Here is a 17,988-nt window from a genome sequence, read left to right as displayed (position 1 = left end):
AACGTGCAACACCCAGCGACACCCCCATGCTACACACCGGGCGGGGGGGAGCTCTGTTTCCATAGGCACCTAACTGTTCGCGCACCCGCCGCGCTGTACAGTCTCTGCAGCCTCGCTGCTTCCACACGTGTACCCATGTCTGTCTGGGGGGCGAGACGGAGACCGACCTGTGGCTAGGAGCGCACACATCGGCGCAGCGGGGCAGGGAGTCAGGCCAGCTCGGCCGTACGTGGAAGGGCTGCTGAGTCACAGCCCAGCTGTCCCGGTTGCTAGCCAGGGCACTAAAGAAAGTTTGAAAAACTGCCGAGCAGTGTCCTTGCAAAAAATAACCCCCGGCCGCTCTAGGGATCGGGGGTCGCAGCAGGCAAAGAAGGCTCCCAGCCTACGGAGACTAACCCCTCCCAGGACTTCCCCGCTCGGTTGTCGCCGCTGGGGAAGGACGGGGGGCAGGCAAGCGGACAGACCGAGCTGCCCTTTGGAATCGCTTGCCTTGGAAAGCCCCAGCTCTCCCTTGGGTGTCACTGCTAAGCCTCGCCCAGTCCCTGCGTGCTCGGGGCGCTGCTCTCCCGGATTCCAGCCGCAAAGGGGGGGCCGCTGACTCAGCACCTGCTTCTGTTGCTCTTTCCTCCCCCAGCGGCCAGGTGAACGATCCTGTCCGCAGAGACACGCGGCCCAGAGGCCAGGCCGGGGGCTCCTGGATGAGTGTTCGTTATGGGTCGCTTTGGGGGTCCCTGTAGCGCCGGGAACCGCTTTAGTGTAGTGCCCGCCACGCACGTGCCAAGTGGGAAAGTTTTCAACGACCCCCCTCCCCTCCCGCAGCGCTTTCCGCTCGCCCCGGGCTGGTCCCGGGCAGCCCAAGGCAAGAAAAGTCAACGAGCAAAACTTTCCGAGAGAGGGGCTGCCACGGGCTGGGGGCCAGGCTTGTGTCAAGTAGCAGCAGCACCCCCACTGCGAGGAAATAACAGATCGCGCTCAAGCCTCCCCCCCCCCCGCCGGACGGAATTGGGGGTGTCCCCGGGCCAGCCCGCCTATTGCTGGGCGAGGTATCTGCGCCCTTACAACCCTGACTGCTTGCCCCTTCCCGAGTCTGTAGGGCACGAACCCTGCGCCTGCCAGATCCACGGGGGGTGCCGGCCTCACCTGTGAAAATCTGCCTTTCCTGGGAGCAAAATCACCGCCACGGCACCTGCCCCGGGACGAGGAATTCTTCCTTCTGGTGCGGGGCGCCCCGCAGTGCTCGAGGCTCGCTGCAGGTTTCTAACGACCATGGCGAGAGCGCGGGGTCCTTATCCCCGGGCCAGAGCAAAGCCTCAGGAAATGATTCCTCTGCTTAGGACATCCCGCTATTTGCTGGGCCTCGCTCCGATCCCGGCCCAGAGGCGGCGCGGGGCGGGGGGCGTTCTGGCCTCAGCTGCCTTCGCTCGCCGAGCGGTCGCTAAAGACGAAATCCCCATTTGTGACATGTTCTGGGGGCCCCACGCTGGAGCAGGGCGAGCCCCTGCCTCGGAGGAGCATGGCTGTTATGTTGCGGCCCATGCGTTAGCCAGGTAAAATGTGTCTCGGGAGAGAGACAGATCCGAACGGCTGCTCATGGAAATTCAGCCAGAAACTCTGTCTTTGGAGTCGGGGGCACTCCATCTTTTCGGAACCAGTGACTGTCCTAGCAAAAAGTGCAATAACCACACTGGGGGCAGCCCCTTCGTTTCTTCCTCGCCCCTTACTTTCCCGCAGAAGATATTGATTTATCATTAGTTAGGTTAATGGAGGACGCAGCTCAGGCCCTGGGTGGCTTTCCCACATCGGGGTGCCAGTCAAATGAGCAGAAAGGCAAGTCAGCGAGAAATCTCGTTTTTCCCTATTAATCACATTTCAAACAGTCGCTCTCCTGAATGAAAAGCGCGATGTGCACAGCTGTTAATATATTCCGACTGTTTACCGTTTTAAACATCAAAATCAATTTTTCCACTTAAAGTTTTCTTTGTGTTTAAAAAACCCCACGTCATTTGAAAATGTTTTAAACGCCCCCATCAATTTTGTTTAAAAAGCCCCTTAGTTATTGTCATGAAAAATGTTGCCTTTTTTTTGTAATTCATCTTTTACACGTCCCTGTAAGTTTTCACAAGCTGTTTGTCTATAGCCATCTACTGTGCCCTAGTCTACAATTATATGATAGATAGATAGATAGATAGATAGATAGATAGATAGATAGATAGATAGATAGATAGATAGATAGATAGATAGATAGATAGATAGATAGATAGATAGATAGAACGTTCTTTTATCTTGAAAACAAATCTGTCTTGGCTAAAAGGCTGCAGTGCATAAGGGAAATGTGATTAGTTCTACTTTATATTTCCTTGAAATCTCTAGATCTAATCCAGCGTTTAACTCACCATGAGAGAAGATGTCATTTCACATAACACTGTGTTAATGGATAAATCTCCCCCCAGCCTCTGAAGCACAACAAACCTCGAGCCAACACATGACATATATTCTGCTAACTCAAGCGGCTAGTTCTAGCATTTGGACTCTGCTAGACATTTTGCCTGGCTTAGACCTTGTGTTGCAGAAATTAATTCTATGTTTTTAGCAGAAATTTATTTTAGACTCGGTTTATCCCGGATAACTGCTTGGTACTTTGAAGCTATATCGATATTTTAAATTTAGCAAGAATGCTGCAGACCAAAGTTTTCTATAGCTTTCAAACACCGTGTTTTCTTAGAGAGAGAGATTTGATTTAGAAATACTTGTACATAAATTCATTCTTCTAAAGAGTAAATGGCGCGCAACAAAATAGGTTGTTTCTAATATGTGCAACCCTTATTTCTCTAGTAAAGATTTATCTTTAAAATGATCTTCCCATAAATAACTGAGAGATGGCAAAAGTGGACTAAGGGAAACCTCAACTTTCTAAGCCACCCGAAAAGGGGGAGGGGAGGAGCGCACCCCTTACAAACAGAGCCAGGCTGGAATTATGGAAGGGTTCGATTGTCCTGCTTCCTTTTGGCATTGGACTCTCGCGGTGAGACGCCAAAGAGCTAACAAAACCCAGCGTGCCACCATCCCTGCGGTGTTAGCCCCGGATCTGGGGGACTCTCGGCGCGCAGTGTCTTTGGCTGCCGCCCTGAAATGACCAGCCGGGGCAGGGACAGAGGGGTCTAGTCACGGCTTCGCTAGGAACCCCGCCGAAGTTTGTCTCGCCCATGCAAGGCGCGGAAGAGCTAGGCGGCAGCAGCTGCGGTTTCCTTTCCCATCCTCCCTGCGGATCCTCGCTAGCGGTGCCCGAAGGCAGCTCCAACCAACCCGCGGGCCGCCCTGCGATCGCTCGGCGCTAAACGGCAGAGAAGCGGAACTGGCCGCCTACTTACTATGCATGGCTGCAAACGGGTCGTGCTTACAGTGTATTTCCATCGGAGCGGTCCGCAGCGCCGGGCAGCCGCTGTCCGATCCGGTAGCAAACTCCTCAGCGGCCCGCCCGGCTCGGGAAGTCCAAAGTGCCCAGCCGCAAGCCCCGCGCAGCTCCTTCCCGACGGGCACTGTCCGGCCGGCGCGAAGGGGGCTCCGGCTCCCAAGCCCGCCCGGGCGCTGCGGAGGCGGCGGGGCGGGAGGATCAGGGCGCCATGGAGAAGTCCGCGGAGCCGCCCCGCAGCAATCCACGCGCCTGGGGGCGAGCTGCGCCGCGGGCCCCGCTGCGGGGCGGCCGGGCAGCCGACGCGGGACCTGCGGGGTGCGGCCGGGTGGCTCGGCTCCCTCACGCCCGCCGCTCCGCCCCGGCGGGCTCCGGCGCCCGGCGCTGCGCTCCCATCCCGCTGCCCGTGTCGGCGGCCCCGCGGCTACTGCGCGCCCATGGCGGAGCAAGGCGCCTGGCCGGAGCCGCCTTCAGGACCCCGCTGCCTGTGGACAGCGGCGCGGGGCTCAGCCTCTGGGAGCGGGCGGGGCGGGGGCCGTCACTCACCCGCCCGCGGTCCAATCGGAAAAGTAAAGTTGGCGGCCGCCCCGCATTGGCTGTCGGGCGGGGCCGGCCGCGATTAGCCAGCTCCGGACCAATGGGAGAGCGGGGGCGGGGCCGCTCCATTGACAAACGTGGCCAGGGGGGCGAGGGGGGAGAGTTGTACGAGGGGGAGGGAGTGCGTGCAGGGGGGACGCGGCCAGCCACCAGCTTGGCTGCTTCTCCCCTGCCGGGCAGCGTGGGATCCGCTCAGCGGGGGGGTGTGACCCCCGGAAATAGGGAGTCCGAGGGCTGCGAATCGGGGCCCCGACCCCCGCAAGAACTGCATTTCCCTCCCCTTAGGCCCTGCGCCGTTTGCAACCCCCTCCCGCCCTCAAAGCGGGCGAGCCGGGTCCCTGGCGAGCTCCAAAGCCACGCGAAGGAAAGGCCCAGAGGCCAGGCTGAGATGTGGTGCGGGCTTCGTTCACCTCGCCAACTTTTCCCTCTCCAGCGAGGGTGACGTTGTGTGCCCTCGCCTCCCACCCCGCTGGGTATTCCCACTCCTAAGTTAATGAGAGGGCGGCAGAACACCACCACCAACTCCAGCGATTGTTTTTAAAAGGCACTTTCTGCAAAGCCTCCAAAGGCTGATCCCTTTTACCGAGCGAACCGCAAAATGAGAGCCGCGCGATAATGATCATTAAATATGCGGAGCAGCTCGCTGCCTCTCCTGGCTTTAGAAAGCGGCATGTGACAGACCTCACAAAAGAGACTTGATACTGTCGATCTGGCTGCGGGTTATTATTCTGCTTTCATGCAATCTATAGTTATTACCGGATATAGTTTCATATGCGTGGCAGGATTAAGTATGCCCCGGCTTTTATTGTGTTTGTTCCTTCTTTGATAACTTTGTGCATCAAATGCAACATCAATACTATATTATATAGGATTCATGCATACCCCGAGACTCCACCGCTGTGCCTAGAGAGTGAATCTATTTCTGCAGACTATACACACATGCACACTCATCTCGTTGTGTGTAATTAATTATGACACCCAGAGACTCAAAATGTGTAGCGCGTGTAATATATATTATATATAACGTATAGTGTATCCTATGGACAATATACAAGCCTCTATGTCTCATATAACTATACATATAATACTCCCCTCCAGAGTCATAATATAATATAGTACCTCTTTCTGTGAACAACCCTAGAATAGTCTCTCACAATACAATGCAGAAATCATTCTTTTCCCTAGCTAACACAGAATTCTTCTAAGGTCTCATGTCTACATTGTGGCTGTGCCGACCAGAAAGGGTATCCCGGGATCCTGTGGTCCCCAGAGACTAAGGGACTGATGAGGCCACACGCCCTGTTGTTTAGCAGACAGAGCCTAGCAGGGCTGCCCCTCAGCTGGGAACCCCTTGGCTTGTTTTGGGGGGTGGCTTTTCCCACTGGCGCTAGGAGGCCTGGAGCGAAGGAGGCGGCACTGGAGGCAGGGTGGCTCCTCACGAAAGGATGGCTGGTGTGTCTGGGGCAGGAGCGCGGCCCCGGGTATTTCCGGGGAGGGGGTCTCACCCAGGGTCTTTCCTAAGAGCAGCGCCCGCTGCCTGCCCCTGTGGGGGTCAGACACACACACCGCCCTTAGCCTCCTTCCCTGGCCCGGAAGCCGAACCAAGGCCTACCTCTGCCGGGCACCTGCCAGGCAAGTTGCTCTCTGGTCTCTGAGCCCCGGGACCCGGCTGCCTCGCCCAGCTGCGGGCCACTTAGCCGCCCCTTCCCGCAGGCCGCGCCGGGGAGCCGTCTGGGCCTGCTTTGGGCACGGCCTGTTGGATGCCAGGGCCTGCGTTTCCCAGCCCCTGAAAGGCACGGGGGGGGGGGGAGAAGGGTGTGCTCATGAACCCGGGCACCCGCAGACCGGGGATGGGGTGGATCTAGCGCTGGGCAGAGACTCGTGGTACCGTTTGGACGAACCCTATTGGGCAGATCTCCGCTTTGCGGGAGTGATCCGGATCCCCCAGGCTGCGTGCACACGGCGCCTGGTTCTCCTAGTGACAGAACCGGTGTAAGCCGCAGCAGGGGCGAGTCCTTTGCTACCTGACACCAGCCGCGGTGCTTGGGGCCCTGACTTGGATCGGGGGGTAATCCGCTGGCGGGCGTTTGGCCTGGCCGGTTCCGAGGTTTGCCCCCAAAAGATTCCTGCCCCCTGCCGACCCCGCCGGCCGCGCTGTGAGCCAGGGGCCGGCCGCTGCGTTGCTTCGCGCCTAACCCAGCCCCGCTCTTCCCAGGCCCCCTTTCCTCCCCGCTGCGGCCCAGCTGGGAAGCGGTCCCCACAGGGTGCGGCGGCGGCTGCAGCCCCGGGACATTAACAGCAGGGGGAGTTCCTTCCTGAACTCTCCCCACAGGCAGCGCCGCCAGTGGCTTCTCCAGCGCCGGTGTGCTGGGGTGGACCTGGCTGGACACGCGCCCTGCCCCCGGGTTCTAGCTTGTCACAGCCAGCAGGGGAGGGCTGGGATTTGGGGGCCTGGGAGGAGAGGCATTTACACTCTCAGACACTAAGGCTCCCACGCGGTGCTCCGGGAGCGGGATGCGAGCTTATCTGTCCCCGCCTTCAAGCAGCGGCAATGGGGTGTGTGTGTGTGAAAATGGCTCCAGAAATGCGAGTGTTTGGGAGCTCCGGGCGGTCTCACGCTAGAGCCAGGAGCTGCTAATGCACTGATCTGATTGCAGCCGGCTGCCTGCCACTCCCATTGGTGCTGGTGTGTCTAGTAAAACCGAACACCTGGATGCGCGCGCAAATGTCCAGCGGCACAACCTCTCCCACCACCTGGATGCGCGCGCAAATGTCCAGCGCCACAACCTCTCCCACCACCTGGATGCGCGCGCAAATTTCCAGCGCCACAACCTCTCCCACCACCTGGATGCGCGCGCAAATGTCCAGCGCCACAACCTCTCCCACCACCTGGATGCGCGCGCAAATTTCCAGCGCCACAACCGCTCACACTTTGCGCGTGTCCCACTGCCGAGTTGCGAAGCCTAATCTAGCAGCGGTGACTTTACATTTGCGCTTTGCTCAGCATCTTTCCGCCTCCTGCCCATACTGCGCACCCGGCATCAAACTACGAAGAGTCAGAGGTTTTCCGATCGCTGCAGAAGGGAGTCAGGACGGGGAAAGGGATTCAAATTCTGCCCTGACCATTTCCACTTGGGTGCCTTTCCCTTCCTAATCCTCCCTCCCCCCGCGCTCACAACCCGTAAAACCCTTCCGCAACCGGTGTCACTCCTGAAGGGAAATGAAGCGATTCCGAGGGGTTGGGCCAGAATGAAAAGCTGATTGGTCGCAGCGAAGCCATTGGGAACAGGCGGGATCCCCAACTAGTCCAGAACTGCTGCAAGGTTTCTTGGCTAGGGGGCTTCCGGGTTTAATGAGCTGTAGCCAGCGTGTGTTGGGCACCCACCCCGAGCGACAGCCTAAAAAGGAGGCGGGTGAAGCGTGAGGCGAGAGAGCCACGCTCAGGTCTCCTGTCCCCGCAGCACGTCGCGGTAGCCGGCGAGGATGTGCACTAACATTGCCACAAATCAGACACCCTACGTTCCAGCTGCGATGTGCGCACAGCACAGGACACAGGGAGAGGCTTCCCCGGAGCTTCCCAGCACAGCTCTGACCCTCTCCCCACAGGCCAGTAGAGCAGCCCCACTGAGTTTAGGGCGGCCGCACAAAAAAAGGCTCCCCCTGCCCATTCCGGGGGGCTGTCTCCGAGCTGGTCAGGGGGAGATCGCTAGCTATTCTGGAGGGCAAAAGAGTATTGGCGGCTCTTCCATACTCACTGGAGGGGTTTGCGCGTAGCTAGGGATTGACAATTTACATGGTGATTTCTTATTGTGATCTCCGCCCCCCTGGCGTGCACAAGTGAGGTGTAGGGGCTTCTCGCAGGCAAAATGTCCCCTCCTGGCCCCCTTCCATGTAAGATAAATAATGCAGTTGCCTTTCTTGCGGCGGACCCCGAGGTCAGCCGGCTCCCACCCCTTTCTTTTTAAGGGCTAGAAATAAGCTCTACTCCCGTGGGGGGGGGGGGGGTGCGAACCCACCCAGGACTGCAAACGCCGGGAGTGGACGTGTGGGTCCCACGTGCGTTGCACCAGGGAGTGCTTGACAGGGAGCTCGGGGCTGAAAGTCAACAATTCTATAGATTATTTCACGGGTCACAGAGGGGGGAAGCGCCTCCCTTAACAGACTCGCCGGAGGAGAGGCACCGGGAGACTGGATTGTCCGTCAACACTGCTTTAATCCCAGGCACTAAAGCCACGGGCTGACATCCCCCACCCCGCCCCTCAGGCCAGCCGGGGCCAGGAGCTGCGGGGGATTCGAGCAGACCCGGGTTACTGAGCGTTAGCTCTGCAGGGGGGTTGCCGGTCCGCCCCCCCCCCCGAATATCTGCGGGGCTGCCCGACGTCTCTGTGGCTCCCACGTGAAGAGCCTTTTCGCGGGAGAGGAGGGCGAGAGGATGCCGCGTTGACTGGATGCTTTTGAAAGAAACCTGCCGCGCTCTGGTGGGAATGGGCGCAGCCGGAGTGACTCCGGATAGGGAGCGGGGACCAGGGGTTTTCCACACGCTCAGACGCCGCATCCCTTTCAGAGCTGGGACGACGAAGGCCAGAATCCCCGGCCACACGCCCTCCCAAATAAACGGCGCCGTGCGAGGCCCTTCCCGGTACAAACACGTGCTGCGGGAAGGGTGGGGAGCCCGCCCCGCGAGGCCGGGGCAGTCGGCCATACGAAATGAAGCTGAAAATTGCTTCCGCTGCTCCATTTACCCTTTCTGTTTCGAGGCCCGGCGCTGGTGCGTGTCGCGCAGTGAACCCAGCGCGGCCGCCTTGCGCTGCCATCCCTCCCCCAGCCTGCACCGTTCCGCCCGGGCGCGCCAGTTGGCGGAGACCGAATCCCTGCGCAGCGGAGATGGGGTGCAGCGTTTAGGGCTCCACCCGGCCCAGGGTCCCGTCCCCTCCCCGCCGCAGAGCGGGCCAAGAGAAGCCGCGGCGGGGGAGCAGAGCGGAGAGGCGACAGAGCCTTTGCAAAGCGCTCTGGCCCTGGCCGGTCCAGGGGGTCTTCTACGCCCCACATCCCCGCTCTCCCGCCTGGCTGTGCCGGCCTGGCCTGGTCCTGGCACCCCTGGAGCCGCCTGAAAACCAAGCACCGGGCCGTGCCGGCTCAGGGTCTGCCCAGCGGCTAGGGCCAGGCCAAGGAGGGGCGGCCAGGGGCTAGGCCAAAGCTGGAGACCGGGGGCAGCTTCTCCCCAGCGGTGTAGATCCCCGGGGTTCCCCCTCTTCCAGGGGCCCTCCCAACCCCTGGCGGGCCGCAACCCCAGGCAATGAGACGCGGTATCGATCCACCCGTCGCTAATGAAAGCTCCCATCGATCGCTCCCCACGGGCTGGCGGTACTGGGAGCTCGGCGGGCCCGGGCTCGCTCCGAGACCCCGCAGGGCAGCGCCCCGATTTCCAGCCCTTGGCAGCGTGTAACAGCCCCCATCCTTCCTCCGGAGCACTGCGAGCGGGGCGCGGGGAAGCGGCATCTCCCGGCCCCAGGCGCCGACGTTTGGAGGGTTTCCCCACCCGGGTCAGTCGGGGCGTCCCGAGTCCGGGGCTGCTAAGGCGGGCCCGGCTCAAGTCCCATCCCCGTCTCCTCCCCGGAGCGCTCCTGGGTCCCCTCTCCCAGTCCAGTGGGAGGCGAGGGGACCCCAGAACTACTCCTTGTGCTCTGGATGGCTGTACGGGAAGCCCCACAACGCCCCGAGCGCTGGCGTCTGCCGGTCTCCTGACCCCCTGCCCGGGATGCCAATGCTCGCCGGGCCCGCACCAAGCGCCGCCGGACGCCCGAGGGCTGCCCTTTGCTCGGGAACGGCTGATCCACAGATAATCCCTTTGGAGAGACACCCCCGGCAAGCCCAGCGCGGCCACTGCCCGCCGGGAGAGGCACCTTAGCCCGGAAAACGCTTAAGCATCCCCGGCTTGACCCCGCTCCTACCCCCGACTAGTTCAACTGCGCGCCCCATACACAACGCGGTGGCTCCAGCCCTCGCTTTCCAGCACCAGGTAGATCTCCGGGCTGTGTGGGCACGTACAAGCATCCCCCTGAATATATGCACGCAGGCAGATCTATGACCCCCGCCTAGAGATTCATACACACCGCGTAGGAAAACTGCTTCTGCACAACACACGGGAGTCCCTCCGGGTAGAGAGGGAAACCGACTTATTTATTTACAACTGCTTTAAAAATCAGTAGCGCCGTCCTACCTGTTCGGCCAGCCCTGGGAGTCATGTAGGTTTTCTCTAATTCCATGCTGGTTTTTCAGGACTTGGAGAAATGGACAGAGAAAAAAAAAAGTTTCCACTTTTTTTTTTTAAGGGTCTGCTTGCAGGTTGGAATAATTCAACCCTTCCGCTCCCCGTCGAGCTTTTCCAGCTGATCACTGAGCTGAAACTAAACGTTTTAGGTGGAAAAAAAGCCTCCGAAGGAACCGTGAAATGATTAAGGAACTAAAGAGCTTCTCGCCATGTGAGATCATGTCCTGTTCTCTAAAACATCACAAGATGTCCCCAGACGCAGCCAAAAACCAAGAAACTCTGACATCTGTTGTAGCAGGAATCAAAGTTTGTTTGCAACCAACTGCCTTAAAGTCTGACTTTAGCTGTTTACAGAGCAGCGTGCGAAAGGCGGAGGCAGAGGGGCGCCTGAGAGTGTTACTGAAACAATATCAGGCAAGGGGTTTAATGTATGTCTGGGAAAATTAAAGTGCCTGATCAACTTTTCATCCAAATCAACTTCCCGAGCATTAAATGGGCAACCAACACTAAAAGCTGATGGGGACACACCGGGAAATCATTTTTCCTCCGAACCCTAATGTCGGATTAAATATTGTATTAGAGGTTTCTTACAGCATTTTATCGAATACTCACTTTCAAGGGAAGCGAACTTGTCTTTGCTTCACTATATCTGCGTGGATAATCAGACCAAAATTAGTCCCTTATTAGGGATCCCTTTGTCCTAATATCAGCTTCTTGCTTTAGAACGGAACCTACTAAAAAATAGCCCAGATGTCCCTGAACTAAAATGGGTACCGCCAACAATAATCTTATATTTGATTTAACAAAATAGGAGACTGTGCTAGGCTTTTTCAGAGGGAATATTTAATTACCCGGTGCTCTACAAAACTGTTTCGAAATACCAGTCATAACAATAAAACGAAGCTCGGCTCTAGACAATGTCCTACAGGCCCCAGGAAAAATAAAAACGTGAAAAGACCGTTCTATTTCGTGTCGCCATTTACTTTATTTTTTTTCATTAAGACATTAAGGGAAATGTTTCCTATTTTCATTTTAAAAAATCTAACACATGAGGCATTTCAAGTATTGTGATTTTACGCAGAAGCAAATCTGCTGTGGACAGAGAGATTTTTCTGTGTCTTTTTATTTTCACCACGTGTGTGTGTCATGTTTTACTGTCTATATATTATGTGTGTGCGCGCGCACACACAAACACAGGCCTTAAAATTGTAATCAAGAAGGGATGATGTTCGTTTTTAACTGAAAATTAAATATCGGACTCAAAATTATTTCAAAGAAAAGCTTTTGCACTTTAATCTCCTTCACTCTTGTAGCAAATCTGATTAATTTTGAAATATTCATGCCTGTCGAAAATCTACTTGTTCCACGAGACAGCTAAGCCACCCACACTTCGCTATCTGCCATTACAGCTGAACTTGGTATCAAAATAGTTTCTTAATCTAGACACCTTATTTTTTTTCCCTGAGTGCAGAATAGGTGGATGCTTCAATGGATACAGATTTTTAGAAAAGCGAAAGCCCCTCTCTAGCATATTCAGTGAGTGGAAAGGGGAAAAAATGTTGAGAAGGGTCGATATCGATTTAATGGTAAACGATATATTTATGCAAAATATTCTTTCAGCGTGCAGAAGGTGGTAAAGGCATTTTCTAGTGGGCTAAACTTCTACCTGCCTCTGTTACAATGAAAAGGGCGGAAAGTGAATCTTTAAACTCCAGCCTTGAGTAAACGTAGCAGACACACACTCCAATCTACATTCAAGCGAACACAGGAAATGTAAAAATTCGGAGCAGCCATATACAATGAAAAGGGCTGCGAATGCCTCTCCTTCGAAAATACAAGTAATTCCTGGATTCTTTTCGCTGCCTTCTTAATGTATTAGTTACTGCTATTCTTATTTTCCCCAGGCAAATTAAAACGCATTTAATATTTCCTCCCCTCCTTTGCTCGATGAAAGATGTGCTCTGGCTAGAAATCAGGTTTTGGAATCCAATTCACCTTCCCAAGAGTTCATATCCCGACGTGGTTTTCAAAGAAAGGAAAATAAAGCACACCCATTTCATGTGGCATATTAATTTAATACATTAAACAAGTATGAATAGTTACAGAAATATGCATATTCCGTAGAACGGGTTTACACTCTCTATCAAACGACCTTGTTGTTTGGCTAGGCGTAGAACTGCTTTTGAACCGGGAGTGAAAAGTAAGTGCTTGAGAAAAAAAATCCCTACGAATACGGAAATAAATTCATAGGTAATTTTTTAAAAATATCACACAATATTTGGTCCTCACATGAAGTAACCTGGGGCATATTCCTATAACGTAATTGCGTATAAATTCTTTCAAAATCTACATTTATTCTAGATACATTTTTGAATATATCTATTCTTCCAAGGCCAACAAAACAACAAGCCGTTTCTATTCCATGGGTTTGGCTTTTTAAGCTAATATGCTGACCTGCTCGGTCTGTAAAAATATTTATCGGCCCGTGGTTCGATTGGTCAGTCAATGTCACAGAAACATTGGTGACCGCGTCATGGAAATAAAGGGGCCCGAGCTGCCTGATGCATATTTTTGTTTTGCCTTCGCCTCTTTTTTTACTTCCCTTTTTCCTAACGCTCTTCGCTCTCATTTGTTTATATAAAAATACAACAGCGCAAATAAGCACCCAGCGACCCGCCTGCCGACCCGGAGACAAAAGCAGCGCCCGGCTTTAGAGCCAGGGCTCGGCGGTGTGAAGGGGACCAAACACTTCGCCTGACCTTCAGCACAGCACGGCCAAGCCCACAGCACCGATACACATGGGGAGGGTCTCCTGGCTTTCTCTGCTTGAGGCGGATAACTTGGGGGGGGGGGGCTTGGCGCGGGTAACTTTATGCCAATATTCCACACAGGTGTGCGGATCTTTGCTCCCCAGCTCGGAAGTGTGGCATGGGGGTGCGGGGGGTGCGTTAGTGCCAGGAATCAAAGTAAGACTCTGGGAGCCGGTAAGGAAGTGGGAGCAATTCCTGCTGGACTCTCTTCTCTCACCCCAAACACCGCGCAGGGCTCCGTGGGGCGTCTGTCCCGCAGTCCACGGACGCGTGTGCGCACTGGGAGAGGTGTGCGTCCGTGCATGTCTGCGCAAGTATAGGATTGTGTGCCTAGGCGCGTGTCCAAACGCTCTCTGCCTACGTGTCTGGGTCGGCGTGGGTCCGGATCTACTCGGAAGGCGCGTGTACACGCGGGTCGGTCTCTAGAGAGATGGGCATGTGCGTAGCCAATCGTCTGTAATGTAACTGCACACGTGTGTGTCCGCACACGTGACTGGTGTGTCTGTACACGGCTGTGTGCGCACACGTGTCTCTCTCGGCGCCCGCGCGTGGGTACGAATGCGCAGCCGAGGGCGAGTCCTATCCCAGCTCTCGGGTGGGTTTGGCCGTGGATTTCCCCAGCCCGGGCCCTGCGTGGCTACTATCGCCCGCCCCGGGCACCGGGCCCTGCGTGTTTTGGGGACTGGCTGGGCCAGGGATCTCTCCCCGTTGCCCCGCGGCGGGTGTGTACCGCTTGCAGGGCCGAGCGAGGGAACAGCCCGGCTCGGCAGCGTCAGCCCTGTTCAGACCGCGGGACTGGCCCAGCCTGGCGACGAGGGCCCGGACCTGCCCTGCCTTGCCCGGGCTTGCAGGGCCCGTCCGGGGGCCACGCAGCCTTTGCTGAGACCGGCCAGCTCGGGCAGAGTTGGGTTGGCTCGGGGCTGGGCCCCCGGGCCGGGCGCGATCTGCGTCCTCAGGGCGCAACCCCTCCCCGCCCCGCTGCTGGAAAGCTCTGGGTGCAAGGCTAGCCGCTCCGGGCAGGACAGCTCCGCATCTCCAGCCCCGGGCAGCGCCCCAGCTCGCCCACCGAGCCAAGGATCCCCCGGGCATGACCAAGAAACGCTGCTACACTAGGGGCAGGGGCGCAGCCCAGCAGGCTGCGGGTGGAAAGGCGCAAAGTCTGGCTTCGTCAAAGGGCACAGAGCCAACGAACTGCGTCTTGGAGAGAGGCGCTCGCTGCGCGCACAGCCCCGTTGCGACTGGTGTGTGTGACCACAGGATCTGCTGTGCCAGCCCTGTGAGGGAAGAGCAAACCCCTCAGGGGCCCCTTCAGGAAAGACCCCTAAGAGAGCAAAGCACATAGACCCTCTGCAGTCCTGAGCCCACAGTGGCCCCGCACTAGCTCTCTGCTGTGACCCAGCTGCAGGCCCTCACCAAGTCTGCACCCCCTGGCACAAAGCCAGCCACTCCAAACCTGCCCACCAGGGTTCCCTGTAATCTGAGCACTTGGGCATCTGCCCAGGAGAGATTCAAAAGCAGCCCAGCTCACTAGCAGAGCCCTCACAACCAGCAGCATGTGAGTCTACTTGGGGTGCACATCTGCACATGCCTTGGTGCACATACATTTTATTCTGCACATGGATGGAAAAAATTAGAGGGAACATTGCTGTCCACTGCTAGCAACCCCTGGCAGTGAGGACTCACATTCTGCTCCACCTGGCCCCGGTTAAAAGCATCCCAGGGGCCAAGTGAAATCAGCAAGGCCCAGACCAGGGGTTACCCAAGAGGAGTTGGGCAACAGCTGTCCACCAGGTGTGGCTCTAACTGCAGCCTTCCGCCAGGGATGGGGCTGGCCCCTATGTAGTATCCTTTACAGAAGACCAGACAGCGGGAGGCTGGGATTCAAAAGACCCTGCAGGAAGAGGAGTCCTGGGTGTGGAGCTGACACTCAGTTACACTTCCTGTTGCTGCCCTGCAGTTAATCTCTCTGGCTCACCCTATCAGACCTGGGCCTTTCACAGGGGAGGCAGCCTGGTGAGAAAGCATCCTGGCACACGAGGGACTGGCCTGCTTGGTTACAAGGGAAGTCTGACAGCTCACCAACGGGCAGCATAACTGTGCTCAGAGCCACCCCAAGGACAGGCAAAGGTGTGCCCCAGAAGTCTGGGAGAAAACACTACCCACCCGCCACAGCCTGGGGCACTCTGGGACCAGAGAAAACTTCACTCTGTCCAGCTTCTGCAATTCTTCCTGGCTTCAGTGCCGCCAGGTATCCCGCCGGGGGTTCTAGTGACGGGTGAGGGGCTTGAATGAGTATCAAAAGGTAACTCCATGGTCTCGTTCCCACTCATGCCCTGGGACAGACTGCCCTGCAGAGCCCGTGAGACAGGGAGCGGTAGCAGAGCCCTTCAAGTTACCTATAGGCCAGACATGATAGTCTGCCCAAGAAAGAGCCTTCCCCAAGGCCATGGTCACTTTCTCTCCCTTCCCCATGCCTGGGGCAGAGGGAAGAGACTTAACGCCAGTAACTCACAATAATGACAGCGGATCCCGCTCATTCCCAGTTACAACCAGACTGTGGTAGAGTTTAATACCAAATGGCATAGACAGCAAGGGGACAAACCAGCAAAGACTCTCCCTCACACACACGCCGGCCAGCAGCAGGCTAAGGATTCTACTGGGGCAGGAACAGGGAAGTGTGAAAATGAAACTTTGCCAAAGCCAGGGGGGCTGCACTGGGATTTCAAGGAGGAAACGCCCTGGCACCTTGCAAGTGGAGTGGCTGCACCGCCCACCTGCAGGTGCTTTCATCACAGCTAATAAGCCACTGCTAGGAGCTGCTTTTCTAAACTCTGAAGATGTTGAAACATGAAATGAAGACACGTTTTTGAAGATGCTGGGGCGCCCAAGAACCTGTTAACATTCCCAACCCTTCTAGTAGCTAATGAAGTATCCCTTGAGCTCTTTGGGGACAGACCTGTTCAGTGCAGTCACCACAGCGCATTAAGACCGCATGCAAGTTGGTCTGTCCTGGGAGAGTTCTTTACAATTTTCACACCATTGACCATTGCTTGGGCAGCCGCCCAGGAGAGATTCAAATGCCACCAGCTGATCAGCAGAGCATCCCCAGCCTCCCATAGTTGCCAGCATGTGTGTTTATTGGTGGTGCACATCCACACATGCCTCAGTGCACATAACAAAATTTGTTCTGCACAGACATGGAGAAAATTAGAAGGAACATTGCCTGGGCACATGCAAGAATCTCACCCATTGCAGTCAGTTCCTGCCCCTTTCTTCCCCCCTTTCCCCATAAATCCGTGTCTGTCAGCTAACCTGAGAGAGGAGTTTTGAAATACGCCCGAAGGACACAAATAAAGGTACTTTGGGAAATCAATGTAAATAATTCTATTGATTATACGCTGCCTTTTTATCCCGAGGGCTCTTAATTCATGCGAGTGTCAACATGAGCCAACAAGTCTGTCTGCAGATGTTTCTCAGCGCAGCGTGTATTTTAAACACCGGGAGCCGGGTCTAAAGAGACAGTCTGCAGAGGGAAACATCGGCCCCTTTGAAACCGAAGCCAAAATGCCCATTGCCCTCAGTGGGACCAGAGGGTGCCCCAAATGGCGCCGAGCAGAAGTGAGGTCCTGATCCTGCTTTCCATGAAATCCAGAGCAAATGGGATCAGGATCCCGCCCCGCCGAGCACAAGGGGTGAAGTGGAGAAGTTCGGGAACTTTTACAAACTCATCGCTAGGAGAGATGAGCCGTTAGCCTCGGGCAAAACACAGCATGGTGAGGCAGCGGCGAGGCACAGCAGTGGCCACTGAAGGCGGGTATTTCCTGGGAGCCTAGGCTGCCGGTGGCTTGGAGCCGTGCCTCCCAGCCGGGTTGGGGCTGGCCGCAGAAGCCCTGGTGTGCCCCCCAGACGTCTTAACACAAGGCTTTGGACGGTAGGTGGGAGAAGCAGGAGGTTTGCCAGAGCGGCTCAGTTGAACCAGACCTGGAGCTCCGGCCAGTCGGTATTTGTGTCCTGGTCTTTGTACAGCGGGCTTTTGCGGCTCGCTACAGAATCAAATCAAAACAAGGGGGTTTAATGTCTTCATCCCGACCTAAAACAAGCCGGGAGGGGTTCAGCGGCTGTGCTGGCTGCGCGTTATTTACAGCCCAGCTGCAACCCTGTTAGTTCGCAGACGGGTCTACAACAGCGGCAAACTCAGGCATCCTCACCCGCCCAGCAGAGCCGCACCCGGCTCAGGTTTTGCTCTAGGACAGTCTGTAGATTGCCTTACAACATGTAAGAGACCCTCACCCTCTCCCCACTGCCGAGAATAGCAACAGGGCCATGGGAAGCAGCAGCAGCAGCAAGAGCAGCATCGGGTCCTGCCACGACTCAGAGTTTTTAGTACTGGGAGGTTGCAAGTTTGTTTGCAAATATCTGCATAGAAAAAGGGGTGGGGTTAAAGCAGGTTTTAAAAAGAAAATTATATTCCCCCCAATCCCTCCAAAAATCTTCTAATCCAAAGGTATGATTCTTTCTTTCCTCTAAGCACTGGGGGCATGGGATCCAGAAAGAAAATCACTAGAAAAATTATTTTCATTTTGAAATCTTAGGCAGCTCTTTTGGTTTTTATTACCTATTTTTTCCTAAGCCAAACCTCAATTTTAAAGATATTGTTTTGGAAATAATTAACAAAGGGAATCTTAGTAGTAAAGCACACAGCTAAACCAAACGGACACATGTATTGTGTAGTCCTTTGTAAAATATAGAAAAGAAACTCCCAAACCAGATGCCTAAAGGTCTCATCTGTATGCAGGCACCCCACCCTAACCTTTTAAATAGAAAAACCTAACCGGGAATCAAACCATATTTTTCAAACATGGACAGAAAGCATTCTTAGCTGGCACTGTCTTGGTTTTACA

General features: G+C 55.7%; 1 protein-coding gene across 11 annotated transcripts in view; it reads right to left on the bottom strand.

Moving 5' to 3' along the window:
- Window positions 1-10,630, bottom strand: part of PAX5 (paired box 5) — a 209,738-nt gene extending 199,108 nt beyond the window's left edge. Inside the window, exon 1 of one of the 11 annotated variants that reach the window (XM_075931256.2) lies at window positions 10,227-10,630. In XM_075931256.2, the coding sequence (XP_075787371.1) occupies window positions 10,227-10,272 (46 nt within the window). In that variant the 5' untranslated portion in view covers window positions 10,273-10,630. Of the gene's footprint in view, window positions 1-3,368; window positions 4,027-10,226 lie in introns of those variants that run through there. The other 10 variants (XM_075931260.2, XM_075931251.2, XM_075931254.2 and 7 more) reach the window with 10 other exon arrangements.
- Between the last annotated feature and the right edge of the window lie 7,358 nt (window positions 10,631-17,988).

Source organism: Pelodiscus sinensis, chromosome 6 (assembly GCF_052426305.1).
Source record: "Pelodiscus sinensis isolate ZL-2025 chromosome 6, ASM5242630v1, whole genome shotgun sequence".
In the NCBI taxonomy this organism is placed as follows: Eukaryota; Metazoa; Chordata; order Testudines; family Trionychidae; genus Pelodiscus; species Pelodiscus sinensis.
This window is presented reverse-complemented; position numbering and strand designations above follow the sequence as displayed.